At 39.6% G+C, this 16,318-nt stretch overlaps 1 protein-coding gene across 1 annotated transcript in view; it reads left to right on the forward strand.

Annotated features, from left to right (window-relative positions):
- The window catches only part of ubl3a (ubiquitin-like 3a), a 40,132-nt gene extending 25,087 nt beyond the window's left edge, over positions 1–15,045 (forward strand). The window contains exons 2-5 of the mRNA XM_067608282.1: positions 7,892–8,000; positions 9,568–9,654; positions 11,895–11,972; positions 13,128–15,045. Of these exons, the coding sequence (XP_067464383.1) occupies positions 7,892–8,000; positions 9,568–9,654; positions 11,895–11,972; positions 13,128–13,180 (327 nt within the window). The 3' untranslated portion in view covers positions 13,181–15,045. The remainder of the gene's footprint in view (positions 1–7,891; positions 8,001–9,567; positions 9,655–11,894; positions 11,973–13,127) is intronic.
- Positions 15,046–16,318: the final 1,273 nt, after the last annotated feature.

A 16,318-nucleotide genomic window follows, 5' to 3' on the forward strand; every position in this document is an offset into this window, starting at 1 on the left:
CAGCAAAAAAAAAAAGACAATCTGTCAATTCTGCCGCATCAGAAGTTAATTCGACACCTGTTCTAAAGATACTCACTCCGCCACTTTTTGTCAGTTTTGTAAATTATATCCGTATATCATAAAGAAAACCTCACCTGGCCTCTCTAGTTCATGGAAACAACAGATACCTGATGTTTTACATGTTATACCTGTAGTGTATTAAAAGCAGCTATAAAGTAGGTCAAAAACAAACTATGACAAACAAGCTATTATAGATAAGTAGCCTATAAAGATGGTTAAGTTAATAATAAACAAACTGCAGCTGGGTCAAGGTCCTACTGTTTATTTCTAGGTCTTGACTGCAGAGGTCTGTTACATCCCTTAGCAGACTATAGCGAAGCAGATTTTTGTGCCGTGCACAAACAGTTATATGTCTTGACATCAAAGCTATATTTGGATAGCCTACAAACACATCCTAACTTTGCTTTGACTCCTGAGTGGAAGTCCTGTGCCTTTATTGTGTTATGCCTTTGATGAATGTTACTGTGCCTGTTTAATATGATGTTCATGATCCATGTTATCAAGAACCAGTACCCGCGACAGATGTTAGCCCTGTGTGACAAAAAAACGCAACCCCCTCTTTTATTTGAGGAGAGGCAGTCCAGCTTCTGGCAAAAATTTGCAGGGTCATCTGGAAAAAAAGTCCAACTAGTCTCAACTTTTGCTGCAAAGCTATGTGATGTCAGCTGGCAAGGCACTGCTTTGGCCAATCACATACATGCAGTGTTTCCCAAACACAGGCTCAAATCGGGCGGCCGGCCCAGGTAGATTAAGGCTCGCCAAGGTAGATAAAATCCAAATTCCAATTTTTTTTTCAATCAACACACAAAATTATCATTGCAGCGGACCTTGAGCCCCAGACATGCCATATAAATATAAATATCACAATACTGATAACTGTAGCCAACAGAAAGGCGACGTTGTGCTAATAACCCGAAGATTTATTCCTTTTCAATGGCAGGAAACACAATACAGCCACTGATAACTAACTGCTATATTTAGAGCTTAACAAGATATTCAAGGCTGACGAGTGACGACAGTTGGCTAAACATTAACATGATAAACAGCGGGCTACAGCTACGTACTGGCACTCCCTCCCCCCCACACACACACGCCAGAGAGCCTCTTGTAGGGCAGCTAGCTCAGCCACAACACGGGTACCACATAGAAACTTTTTTGAAACGGCCATGAATGTGCCTCTAGCGACGGTCAAAGCTCCAGTGGACTCCCATGCCTGGTTATTTTGCTTGCATTTCATTGTTACCCACAATTGCCGTCCATCTGACCGTCACCAATATGTTCAGTGTCTCCATAAGGAGGCGGAGGGTAGTGGGTCTTAACCTGAGGGAAAGACTCATATGCAAGTGAAGATTCCTTGTAAATTAGTTTGCAATGTGAACGGCGTATTTTAATTGTTAACAGTGAAATCATCGTGTCGAAAAATAAAAAAGTTGCCGCTGTGATAACATTCCAAAGTTGTAAAATCCTGTTTCTTAATATTATAAACCATTGTGAAGTGTTTTTGGCATCTTAATTTATGTGTAATTCCAGCTGGACCTCCTGGATGCTATTTCATTGTCTTATTGGTACCTGAAGCAACGTACACCTCTGCGTTGTTTTAACACAAAGCTGTTTTCAGTCAGAATGCCGGGGAAGAGTAAGAAAGTACAGAGTAAGAGTGAAGAGTGTGTCAATTACAGAAGACAGAAGACATGTTGGAGGATATTTACAAAGCTTGTCATTAATACCATCAGTTTCCCAAATTTTTTTTTGCCACTGTAATTTTTTAATTTAGCAGGTTATTTACTGAGACTATAGATGTAAATGACCTGTCATGAGCCATGAAAAGTCAGAAGAAACAGGCTGGAGGGACCTGCAGGAAAAAGAAAAGTTGCTGAAGCGAGAACTTTGTAATGTGTCTTTTAATGTGCGTTTCTCTGTCTCCGTCTCTCTCACTTACTGTTTTGGCTACCGTCTGTCATCCTCTGTGTGTGTCCAATAAAACAGAACAGCAGATTTTTTACACCTGCTTTTTCCCCAGATGTAACGTTTCCTGTTATCAGGTGCATCTGTTATTTGTATAAATTTTCCATTTCCATTCCTTTCGCCCATATTTTACTCCTCTAAACAGGGATGCTTGAAAACACACACAGCTTTCAGCTTTTCTTCTGCGTATCGTGACGTGACGGCACATGCAGAAATCATTAACTGTACAAAAGCATGGACATAGAATCACCCACAGATTTCTAAAAACGTTTAGAAACCTGCAGTTTGCATTTGCTGCTGACAAATTCTTTTAATGGGGTCCTCTACATATAATATGACGTATTTCTGCTCCTTTCCAGGATGGAAATAGCCAGCTGGTAGCCTCAGCTGGTACATTTTTCTCTAGTTAGTTATGTGTTAAGTCATCAAATAAATATTAAGAGACCACAATTTGACTAAGGAAAATAAAATCATTTGAGAAGTTTTGAATTTGCAACAAAAATTGCAAGTTTGAGAAATGACGTAAAAAGTAATTGGATGCAGCAAATTGAATAAGTAATGTGATTAACACCAAATCCTCTTTTGTGTACTCTGCACATGTAGAGTAATGCACTAAACCCAACACAGTTAGACACACATACTCACAGAGGCAGTGAGATTACAAATCTTTGCCTTAGGCTTTGTTTCTCGTATCACACTGTCATCAGTCAGCCGCTGTTATGTAACCTCCCTGTCTGTGTAGATGTGCGCACACAAAGGAGGGAACTCACACAAAGAAGAAAGACACTATTTATAATATTGTATTCTATAACTCAAAATGAGGCTTTTTGACAAATCAAGACGGTTGATTTTCCTGTGAGTTTGCTCCAAATACAACATCTGGCTGCAGCTTCAGATACATGCATTCATTCTGTTTTTAATTAAAGAAAACAATGAATCCTTGACAGAATTTGTGTGCTAATCGCGGCTAATAATTGCAGTCACTCTTTATGTGAGTCACTGAGAGCTCGCAAAGCAGTTATTATTCACTCAGTTTTGACTAATTAAAAAAAAACAAGATGAGCGTCTCTCTGGCTGCTCTTTTTCCTCTTTTTCTGTAGGCACAGTCTGTACAGAAGTTGCCCAACAAGCCACAACATGGCCTATCGTCTCTCACAATTTAGAGCTGTTTATATTAATTTAAATTAGTCGGTGCCAGGAAGAAAAAGTAATTATCAATAAGAATCGACGACTGATAATTCATGTGGGATTTGTGTAGCCACATTCTTGAGTTTACTCCGTGAGGATTTTCTCTAGATTTACTGTGCAAGTCAAAGCAGGCCGACTGCTGGTTCCAGCTGGCTTGTTTTAAGCAGAACACAGTCTGGCTAATCACCCACCTCCTCTCTTAAATTCATTCATACAGTTAGGAATCCACATTGACAGCAGCGGCTAACCTTACTGTGTAGACTACGTACAAAGCTGCTCTAATATATTCCCACAGGAAGGCTTCCCACTCTATAATTTGTTGACTGCTGTAGAGGGTCTAGAGAGCAGCAATACTCTTTAATGCACATATAAACATACACACAAACACACACGCACATTCACACACACGATTGCCTTGAGAAAGAGTTTAGAGTGGTACTCGGGGAAGAATAATTATAGATGGCATTGAATTTCCTGCTTTCCACCGTGCACAAACAGTGTTTAGCCAAGAGGGTTTGCTTACTTCACATGTTTACACCATGGCATTACTTGGCAGCAGGGTTACATTATTGTAGTTTAGAGTGTGTTTGAATGTCTGGTCTGCAGCGATGAGTGGGGAGCTGCGTCAATACAGTTTCCTGCACAAGGAGCCTATTTCTTTATTTCTTTATTTATTTTTCAGGAGTAGCCAGGAATGGCAATCCAGCTCACAAATACTTAAGTCATGCTCAGTATGTTGCACGAAGCCTTCATGGAACTTATTTCCGACATCATGAGCTCAGAGTACGTCTGGTTGTAGTCCAGGACGTGCAGTTTATATGCATGAGTAAGTGGGCTGTTCGCCTGCAGATATATGCGTATGTACTGTATATGTATGTTTATGCATGAATGCATGAAGCGGCGCTCTCCCATACCTGGAGCTGTTGTATTTGTTACAGACAATAGATTGTAATTGAATATACTTTCCCTGAGCTGGCTGTGAAACCTCATTACCATCCCCCTCCGTGAAAGAGAGTCCAGGGAGAAGGCAGCAGGACCCCCAGAGAGAGGGGGGATGGAGAGGAGAATTAGTAAGAGAGCATGGTTCAATTCAAATCAGAATCAGAAAAGAGGAAGTGAAGAAAAGTAGAACGGGAACAGAAAAAGCCCAAATTGAAGGAGAAAAACAACATTTCAACAAAAACATATTTCTCAGTAAGATGTTGCTCCACAGTGACGGCTCTAGTGCTCCTTGGCATCAATTCTTCAAGTCTCTGAAACTTTACTGGAGGGATAAAACATCTTTGGAGAATGCTGTCGAGCATGTCTGTCCAAAATCATCCTATAGGTGTTTGATTTTGTTGAGAAGTGACTCACATTATGTTTATGCTCATCAGATCATTCTGTGACCTTCTTGCATTCATAATGTTTCTTTCTATTGAGGTTTTTCCTTCCATTCATCATCCGTCTGTTGGAAGAAAATAGAGAGAGAGAGAGAGAAGCGGTATGAAGAAAGTGATGGAGAATGCAAAGGAGGATGGAAAGGGGGGGGAGAGAAGATTGAATGTCATGCAGGGTGATGATAAGAGGAGAAAGGCTGAGTTTACCTTGTTTAATTGAAGAGAAGCTCAGTGCCTCTTGTTATTCTGGCCTTGTACATTCCTGCACTGTATACTGTGCAGAGCGGCAGATTGACAGAGTGTGTGCATGTGTGTGTGTGTGTGTATGGGGGGGAGGGTGGGGTTGAAACAGACAGAGCGAGGGAGGGAGGGAGGGAGGGGGGGATGCAGACATTGCTGCAAAGAGAGGAAGAGACAATATGATGTGACACTATGTGGAAAATGGGCAGGAGGGGGAGGTGGGGTGCGCTATCTTGTAGGTGTTATCAGGTTAAGCCACCCACCACTGGCTGTCGCCATGGTGACACCATGGTAACGACCAGGTGTTCAAGCAGGAAGGAGCAAGACCTTCCTTGTGTAAAAGGGTTTCCTCTGCACGTTTCGTCCTCATTATTTCTGTGTCTGTCAGTGTCACTCTTGTTTGTTTTTTTTAACATAGGGGTGTATGCATATCAAAAACAGCAAAGACAAAGAGCAAATGTAACTAGCGTAAATGTCAGTCGCTTACATTCTGCAAATTCCTGCTTTATGATCTGTATCTATTGTTGAAACACACCCATGTGAAACGCAGCAGGAGGAAGCAGTTGATTGTTGGTGTTGTTTATCATATGGTTCACTTTTAAACAATGCAATATCAGAAGTGCACATATACTGTGCGTAGGTGTATTTGTGTGTTTCTCACTGTTTGCCTGGCTGCACATGTTTGATACAGTTTTAAATGGCTCAGAGTATTTTGAATATATACATAAAAACAAAAACAGAAGCTCAAAACTATCAAGTTCATCTGATCTCTCAGGAGCAGCTTTACCCGTGTATATGTACTCTATGTTTGCGGGGTCAATGATGAGGTCAAATACGACTTTCATATGATTATCACTTTATGTGTACGTGTGTGTTGTTTTGTATATATATATATGTGTGTGTGTGTGTGTGTGTGTGTGTGTCTTCCATGCTTAAACCTATAAGCTGATTTGATAACGTGCTTACAGAGATCTCTGTTTCAATCCGTTGGTGTTAGCTCTGTTACATCACTGCAGCCGGCTCTGTGCGTTCGTGTGTGTGTGTGTATGTGTGTGTGTGTGTGTGTGTGTGTGTGTGTGTGTGTGTGTGTACGTATACACGTGTGTGTGTGTATGTATGTGTGTCACTTAGTAGAGTCTGTTGGTTGCGGGGGGGATGTATGGCATAGAGGACTAACAGACACTCGTCACATGACAACACACTAGGAACAATGACACACACGTGCTCGTGCCATGCGGGCCAGACACACATATACAGTAAGCAAAGGCAAACACACACCACAGACCTTTGCTTATGCTCTTAAAGGCATACCGTACCGGTGTTTAACACACATCATGCCAGTCAAGAGATAACCTCTGATCTGCATCCTAATGCCGGGGAATTTAATTGATATGCAAATGGTAAACATCACACACACTGTGCTCAGTTCACTTCTGTTTTCTGACTGCATGTGAGTGATTTAAGGTGAGAGATAAAGAGATGTGGCGCCTAGCAACACAAATCTCTGCCTCTCCTCTTAAGTGTGATTATTCCCAGCAAAGTCACAATAACCAAATGTAAACAACAAATTTATCTGTCTGTCTTCATTATTCATTCGCATGTTAAAAATGTCAACAGTGGCTTTTTCAGACTGGTAACCAGCGAGTAGAGACGGGGACACACCCACACTGATTATAGTTATGTGACTGGAATAAATTTTACTCAGTCAAGTGGTTTTGAGAATCATACAGCTTGTGGTATTAAATGATTGTAATTGTTTTCCCTTTGATCAAGTCGCTGCATCCTCGTTCTCACTCAACAATTTAAAAAATGTTTGATTTTTACAACTGGAATCAGGACCTTTGACAATATAATGGGAGAAATAATAATAGAAAAAGCTGTCAAACAGTGCAGTGTGCCGTGAGTGAGAATTATTTTATAATCCATTTCATGGAGTTTCAGGTCAAAGCCATAAGTTCACCTCACTTTTATGAAGTTCACTCACCTCCAGCTCTCACGGAAGAGTTTATAGCCCTTGTTGCCCTCAACCCTCCATGCACCAGTTTAAAATATGTGTTGTTCCTCAGTCTTCTGTGCAATAGTGCAAACTGTCTCTGTACTTCCTCTGTTGTTCTATATGCTGTCTGACTGTCAAGACAAAAGAAATCTTAGTATGTAGATGGAAACACTCATTATGTGTGGGGTGTCTCATGTCTGTAGGTTTCAATAAGCTTATAATCTTAAAGTCCGTCCGTTAAAAATCATCCACTGGATCATATAATTACATGCTGAACTGTCCTTCAGCAAGACCAGCTCCAGAGGTGCTGTCCTGTAGCTGACCCTGATCTCTGACCCCCCTGTAGCGAGGCCAGAGAAAAGAGGACTAGACCACTGGGGAGAAGAGTCTCACACTGTTTGTGATTTATTGTCGGTGCCACTGCTGACCACTGGAAGAAAGTATTTAGGGCAGGTGGCAGCCTGTAGTATAACAAATAAACTAATTGTTGGTGTTTTGTGGACTGTTTTACATTGCGAGAGCCAAGTTTGGTTGTATTGAATTTACAATATACTACTTATAGCCTAATTTATAGATAATATATCTAAATTTACCAAATCACTGCAAGCCAGATTGTTTTTAACTCACACTCAGGAAATTCACCTTAAAAATGCTGCACATAATATGCCTCTAAGTTGTAGTTAAATCTTGCACTGAGAAAACTTTTATTTTAGTCTCATGAAGAATGGCGTATAATAAAGTATCATGTTCAAAGAACTACATGTGGTTTAATCTCTAGACCATATAACAAGGCAAAGATGATTAAAAAAAAAAAGTGTGACTAAAGACAAAGAAACAAAGAGTTGGAATGATGAGAGAAAAATGAAGAGGAAGTTTGAGAGACAGATGGGAATTGATCCTGCGGAAGGACGCCCCTCTGGGTTCTCATATCCTTCCCGTTTCCTATTAAATTACTTAACTTGACCCTCTGATCTGACTGTTTGTGTGATGTTTTGTTGGATGTGTCCATTACTGTTTCTCACATGTAGTCTAAACATATACGTGATGTTTTTATGTGTTGCAGATAAACCTGCGGCTCATCCTAGTCAGCGGGAAGACGAAAGAATTCCTCTTTTCTCCCAACGACTCGGCGGCAGACATCGCCAAACACGTCTATGACAACTGGCCGATGGGTGAGTGGATCAGCTCAGATACTTAAGTGATCATTACTGGCATCCAGTTACATGCATACCCAATCTGTCCTTTTAATATATTGTATTTTAACACAGAGACAAATCCACAGAGACCTATCATCCAACTATCACTCAACTCTGCCGTTCCACAGAGCTTTTTAGCGTGTGCAATGCAATCTGGTACATCTGCTATTTCCACACATTCTGCTCGTAGATAATAAAAGATACAAATACAATTTAGCCGCTAACTTCACTTAGAAACCAGATGATCTGACTTACCCTGGCACTATTTTCTATAGCAAAGATAAAAGCAGCCGAGGGCCTCCAGTATACTGTGTATCCAGAGAGCTGAGATCACATTCAAACCCACTGCTAATTACTTACATGTAGGTCTATATGGCAGTGTGGGAATGTGCAAATCTTTGGTGTGGGTAATTAGAGCGCACTCCTCCTTTCAGCCTGATTATCATTGCATACAGGAATGTGTGCTCGCTGTACAGCCACCTCCTGTCTGTAATACACCCACTCCCTAACTACTGCTACAACACTGTTAGAAATCATTTGATACCGCTGACCTAACACCACCTTCAATTCTGTGCAGACTGTAACCTTTTCTCACGGTGCTGTGAATGCTGCAGTTTAGGAGTTAAGTGCATGAAAAAAAAACTATAAATTACACCGATGGACTCTTATTCTCCGCGACAAGATTAGCCTCTTGTATATGGGGTCAGTTTTCCTTTCCCCCCTGTGTTCCTCTCAGACTGCAGATCTGAACCCTGTGAGACCCGGAGCAGGCACTCAGTCAGCACCAACACCCTCCGCTTAGCTGGAGACAAACATCTGGTGGCCAGACGCTGCTGCCATGCAACTCTCCACTCGTTCGTTGTTTTCTCTCTCATTTAATGCCTTCACTTTTGTCTTCGGCTCTTCCCAAGCCACACCTAGTGTTCCTCTTCTGCTTTCTCACATTCTGCAGTGCATCCCGCAAATCCCACATATTATACATTCCACATAACGATCTTAAATAAAAGACCATATATGTCTTGAAATATCTTCAATGTGGTTGTTGGTGGTCGTTTTTCTATCATCATGCAGTGACTGATGTCTTTCCTCTACATTGTATGTCTGATGCAGAACGAGGCTAACGCAGTAGTTTAAAATTCAAAGCTTTTCATCGTGTTTGCTCTGCTGAACTTTAATCAAAGCCCCTTAACAATTAAATTCCTTGTGTCCTTTTCTGAATTGCTAATTTAGACTCCGGTAACCTTCATTAGCAGCGCTCAATCAGAAATGGGCTTTGTTTATTTTGGCGTTTAATGCAAATTTAGCAGTGAAAATGGTCATTATTGAGTCTGCATCTTTACTGTGTGAGGATTATACAATAATGATGACAATTATGGTGATAATGTGTCGGAGAGAGGTAGATAAAAACGATTGATTTCAAGAACAAATGTGTCAAATACCAAAGATGAGATAAGCAGGAGAGGGGCAATAAATAAAACATTTCATTTTTCTTTTCGACTCTCGTTCTTACCATCTGTCTTTGCCCCTTTTTTTTCTCTTTCAGACTGGGAGGAAGAGCAGGTCAGCAGTCCTAACATCCTGAGGCTGATCTACCAGGGACGTTTTCTACACGGCAACGTAACACTAGGAGGTGAGAAAACACACCGAAACACACTCACTTTCACATGAAAGTACCCCTCCCCAAAAAAGCAAAAAAAGAGCTCATGTGCTCATAGACATGCACGTAAAAATCACAGCAGTGTGTTGCTGGAAAGTTCTTTGCTGTTCTCATCTTTTTCCTGAGCTGCAGAACAGAGGTACCTCAGTGCTCCGGACAAGCCTGCTTTGACGGAGAGAGGGAGGAGAGAGGAAATACAGAAAAAGAGAGGAAAGAGACTGGTCAGGAAAGGGGCAAGACTGGCGTTAGAGTAGACCTCAAGCAGCACAAAGAAGAGAGGGAGAGAGACGGGGAGGAGGGGTTAAAATGAATGCCGTGAGTGAACAGAAAAAGAGGATGTCTTCTTTTGATGCAGCCCACTTCCCTTCTCCCTGGCTCGTCAGGCTTTTTAGTCCACTTAACCCAATTTTGATTTGACTTGTGTTTCGTGTGGTTAACGAGGTCTAACCCTTTTACTCTCATTCCATTACTGCCATCTATCTGATAATTCCCTTATCTTTGGTTTAACATGTTTGCACGCTGACACAGAACCTCTGTTTTAAGTGGAGCCAACACTCCCAGCGTGTTTTTGAAATGCAAACATAGACACAACACACATATGTTAAAGCACACATCACGTGATTGATAAACAGTTTTGGGGAGTAACAAGTAATGCAGCCAAGAAATCAATTACAATTTAGTGATGTTTAAGGTGTCTTTAAAATTTAGCAGCTTCCCTGTATTATTATTATTATTATTATTATTATTATTATTATTATTATTATTATTATTATTATTATTATTATTATTACAAAGTATACAATACAGTAGTTAGACTAGTTTTAGATTAGTTTCGATTGGTAATCCATCACACCATGCGTAGTTTTGTTAAGTTTTATTAACAGTTGTTTGGTAACACAGCTGAAAGTAGGACAGGGCAACATGGTGGAAATCAATATCATGATATTGATGAAGAGATATTCTGATATCAATATATTTCACAATGTATGTTATACAGTATATATGTATGAAATATATATATGAAAATAATTGATCTTCACAGCAATGACCTGCGTGTCAGTAGCTTATTTTGATCATCATAAGATAAATATGATGATCTCGTTTTACTCCAAAAGAAAAAAACTTGATTGGAAGAACAATTACAAGGCAAAGTTCAGTTGTAAGTGGAAAAAACCCCCATAAATAACATACTGTATGATCATGTCATCACAATAGAATTCCACTGAAAGTCAGTAACAGATAATATTGATTTATATCCCAGTCTAATTGAAGGGTGGATTCATTTGAAACTTGTCTGTCCTGAGTGAGTCGAGCAGTTCGCACATTTTTCATGCTGTGGGAAATTGTTCAAGCTATTTTTGAGGAAGTCTGGAAAAAGAAACATTATCACTTTCACGCTATGTGAAATAATTGATATTTGCATTGTTGTAGAAAGATTTACATTCTTGGCTATTTCTGGCCCTTTTCTTGCCATGAAAAAGATTATTATTCTGCAAGAAAATTACCTTGCATTCATACAATCATATCATACAACACTCTCAGCCATTGTTTAACATTTCCTGAGGGAGCTTAAATATAGTCAGTAGCTTTTCTCTTTTTTGTATCTACATATGATGTATAGCTTAAAGGTGCAGTGTGTAGAATTTGGTGGGATCTAGTGGAATGGACTTGGCAGCAGTATGTTTTGATTAGTGTATAAAAACCTGAAAATAAGAATCATTTTGTTTTTGTTACCTTAGAATGAGCCCTTTATATCTGCATAGGGAGCGAGTCCTCTTCCACAGAGGCCGCCATGTTGCACTTCTGAGTTTCGTGGCCGCCGTAGGTTCTCCTACACGCTTGGAAGGGGGAAGGGTACGCAGTTGGTTGCAGTCTACAACCTCACTGCCACTAAATTCTACACACTGGTCCTTTAACTCTTCAGTGTACTTCAGTGTAGCATAATAGACATGAATCTCATATGTAACACTGAAAAGGATTATCCTCTGAAGTACTGCGTTGTACTTTGATGTAGTTATCTCCAGTTTCAGAGAGCAGTTAAAGAGTCAGATGATACTGATGGTGAATGACTTTGTAAGACAGAATAACTGAATAACCTTTACATCCTCTCTGTCTCTGTCTGTCTGTCTGTCTGTCTGTCTGTCTGTCTGTCTGTCTGTCTGTCTGTCTGTCTGTCTGTCTGTCTGTCCGTCTCTCATTTTCTCCCCCTCAAGCTCTCAAACTGCCCCTGGGGAAGACCACAGTGATGCATTTAGTTGCCAGAGAGACTTTGCCTGAGCCAAATTCCCAAGGTAACCAGCTCTCCGTCTCCCCTCTTTCCTTTTCAGGGGGCCTTTCACATGCTGGACAACTTTAAACGTTCTGCTCCCAGCCATTATTTATCTCTACACATGGCTTCTGTTTTAGGAACAGCCACTGGTGCAAATAATTGGCTCCCTTAAGTGTATCCCCAAGATACAGCACAGTGTGCAGAATGTAAGAATAATATAAATCATATTATGTGACAGGTTTCCCTTTTTGTGACTCTAGTGGAAGGTTATTGTATGTTTACCTAACAAATAGTCAGCAGGTTCACTGTCCACTCAAAGCACTCTAGTTATTAGATATCTTCAGTAGGACTAAATTGCTGTATATTCTGTGCAGAATAAGCCCAAGTTAAGGTAAAGTATAATAAATAATTGCCTGTGTTTACTCCAGAGGAAAATCTGTGCCTTGTGGGAGAAGAATTACAAGCCAAAGTTCAGTTATAAGTAAAGAAATGTTGGAAAAAAATACATGTTTTTCAAACGGTTGCTGTGGTCTGGAAAAACTTGCTCCTTTCACACTGCTCGCTCCACAACATTGTTAACACACCATAAATAGAGCCATGTTTTCCCTCTCTTGTCAGGTGTAAGCAAGTGACCTTGTTAGCCAGTGTCGCTTGCTGGTAGAATAGCTGGTTAAAACGGAAACACAGCTGTTAAAGGAAAGGTTCACAGTTTTTCAAGTCTGACTTAAAACAGCAGTCAGGTGCCCAAATGAACGTTGAAACAGGTTTTTCTTGCTGTAGTCATTCCTCCTGTTCATAATGGCTGTTAGAAGATCACTTCATAAACACAATGTAAATGATGGGGGACAAAACTCAGAGCAAAAATGTATTTAAAAATGTATCTGAAGCTTATATGAGGCTTCAGCCGTCAGTCAAAATAGTCGCTTTAGTCAAATAAAGTAGATATCTTCCACAGTTACAATCTTTTTAGTAAAGAATACAAGTCTCGAGGGACAGTTTTACTGTTGAGCTGCGGAGGAAGTATAATAAGTGGTGGTCTTGGCTCACATTTAATGGAGCTGAGTTTAGTCTTTTCACGAGTAAAATATTTTTAAATGATATCACACCATACAGTAGATATTGAGCTGATTGACTCAGTGTTTGTGTTGATGATGTTTATGTGTGTGTGTATTGTCAGGTCAGAGGAACAGAGAGAAGACCGGGGAGAGTAACTGCTGTGTCATTCTGTAAATACACACCTACGCTGTCAGGCCCTCCATCCTTCTCATCTGTTCTCGCCCTCAACGTCCAGGACCTAATGAGCTTTGTCCCCTGTCCTGGAGCCTGTCCATAACGCGGATATGCATACAGACAAACACACACTCTCTTCTTTTTCTTATTTCTTTTCAATATTTTTTTTTTTTCTTTCTTTCCCCCTTTTCACACGCATACACAAAAAGACAGCAGGCTCAGGCTGATCCAGGACACAAGAGTTGGGAGCAGGAAATTGATTAACAATAGAGTTGATTCCTTTTATTGTACTTGATTTGTTGTCATAACTGAAAAATTAGAGGAAGGAACTGGATTTGCATGTGTTTTTTTTCTTTCTTTCTTAATGCACACCTTTTTAAGCCTTCTGCCATACACACACACACACACACACACACACACATATATATATATATACAGTAGACACACACCTTGTTCAATCATCCTCAGCCGGTCTGTTAAAAGTCTAACCGGCTCCTCATTCTAGCTGGTTGTCATAGTAATGCAGTGCCCAGGTTTGTGTGTGTGGCCTTGTTTTCTCATACAGACCGCTGAGAATTTTAACCACTAACAACTCACCGATATACTATACCCACACATACATACACATACATATACAAGCACACACTATGACACCCCGTCTACACATCCAGCCATATGTGCTTGTGTGATCTCCCTCAGTGCAGCAGACGAAGCTTAGACGTGCCTGACCAGAGAACTCAAACCAGGACACACACACACACACATATACCTGTGTCCTTTTTACTGCCCTGCTCTGCATGTGCCCTTTAAGTGCACAATAGAGAAATTATTCCTTTTTTTTTGTCTGCAGAGCGCTGTACAGTAGAGACCGAACACATCCTACTCTTTCAGTCATCACATCATTTAAGCCAAACAAAGCCTAACAAACAAACAAATAGACAAACAACCAGTGTTGGCAGTGTTGTTTTGGTTATTTGTTTGTCCATTGACATTTGTGACTGTGTTTTGACAGTCCATGCATATTGCTGACCGACCAGTGTTGTGATTAATAAAAACGTCAGTTTTCTTCCCTCCCTGACGCACCATCCCTCTCTCCACCTCTCTTGTTTCCGCCTCCCTGACAGGAGGAAGGGAAAAGCTTGTCGTGCTCCTTTTTTTAACAGTGTTGTGAAGGATCTCTCTGACAATTTTCTGTCCAAGCAGGGAAATTAACTCGGAATGGAAATGTTCCTTATTTGTCTTAATTCGCTTCTTACTCTCCTTAATTCTCTCTCTGCATTAATAAGTCCATTTTGCACAACTGAAGCATGTGCTCCTTCATCAGATTAATAAAAATGTATAAAAGTTTTATTGTTTTATTTTATATTTTTCCAAGGGAAGTAATGTTCCAAACTAAGGTAACGTGTAGAATATATTTAATATGAATCTTATATAGAACATGATGACTCTAGATCTTGTTGATATACAGTATATTGGTGTTTAGTCTATGATTGTGTATACGGTTAGCTTCTAGCCAGTTCACAGTCACTCGCTGACAATGTCTTGTGCTTAACAGCAGCAAAAACCTCCCTAATCATCGACAGACTGTATTTTTATTTTCTTTCTTCTGTGCTCTTTTATTATTTTTCTTTCATTTGTTTATAATTTAATGTAATCATTTTTATTTGTGGTTTTTTGCTTTAAGAATCGCTTTGTAACAGCACTAGGTCTTAAAAAAAATATTGTTTATATTGATCAGGGTTCAAATCTGTACAGAAATAAACGTTTTCAAAACCAATTGTAAATAGCACTAATGCTCCTTCTCCCCTCCTCCAAACTTCAAAATGAAATACATCTGTAAACTAAATAAAGGTTATTGAAGTGCACGGCCTCTTGTCATGTCTCATTGCTCTTAAATCATAAATCTTTGTTGTGACAGTCCACTTTTGACACGCAGCAATGAACTTTCAGCAGCAGCTATTCAGCATCATCCTGTCAACAACAAGAGTTTCAACAAACTGGGGAAGCTGATGGGTAATTTTTTACATGACTCGACAAATTTTCAGCAGCTTGGAAGTGGATTGTGAAGTATTTCTGCTGAAAATGACAACAAATCAAGATTATCTTAAAATTTACTCGTACACAGAACACTTAAAGTAAGAGTTATTGTACACTTATGCAATGGAAGCATGAAATTGTAATATGAAGTTATAAATGAAGTACATAGATCCCTTTCTTAACTAAAAGAAAACGTAAAAATATTCCATTATATGTACTTAAAGTATCAGAAGTAAAAGTTCTCACTGTGCAGAATGACTCTTTTTAGAGTGTTATATCATCACATACAATATATTACATTTTAATGGATTAATACTCTTCATGTGTTCAACATGAAAGCAGCATTTTAATGTTTCAGGTGCTTGAAGTGGAGCTCATTTTATTAGTGTTGTGTAGCGATAACTACCACAACTGTGTGATAAGATAATAATTTATGTTGTCTGTCTAAAAGGAATAGAGAACTAATATCTAACCTGTAGGTATAATGATGCACTATATTACATTAGATTATATGTTTTGTGTGTAAAATATTAATCTGTTTAGTAACTAGTAACTACAGCTGTCAAATAAATGTTGTGGAGTAAAATAAATAATATTTCCATCTGAAATGCAGTGGGGTAGAAGTAGAAGTAGCATGAAATAAAAATACTCAAATTCAATTACCTCAAACATACACACCACAGTAAATTTCCTGTGTGTAGGAATGTGTTTCTTGTGAAGTGACAGTCAACAGATTCAGTTCATAGTTAAAGTTTAAGCAAGTGAGACATGTTGTTGACAGTCAGCTTACATGTACAGAATCAGCAGCTATCAAAAACTTACCAAAGCTTGTCTCAAGAAGAAGAGACTGCTTACAAGACCTTCTACCAAACATTCAAGCTGTAAGTGATCACATAAAGTCTTAATGCAAGAAAGAATAAAATTAAATTGCATCCTCTTTCTGTGACAAACATGTGATGCTGTTAAGTCATTTGTCCGGTTTGCGCAACAGTCAGTAGGCTAAAGTGCAGTAGGAAGAGCGCTGTGGAACACAGAGTACAGTCCAGCCTGACATCCTGAGTTATGTGTTATGTCTCATGTAACTTGGCAAATGAAATGCTG

This window comes from Thunnus thynnus, chromosome 13 (genome assembly GCF_963924715.1).
Source record: "Thunnus thynnus chromosome 13, fThuThy2.1, whole genome shotgun sequence".
Classification (NCBI taxonomy): Eukaryota; Metazoa; Chordata; class Actinopteri; order Scombriformes; family Scombridae; genus Thunnus; species Thunnus thynnus.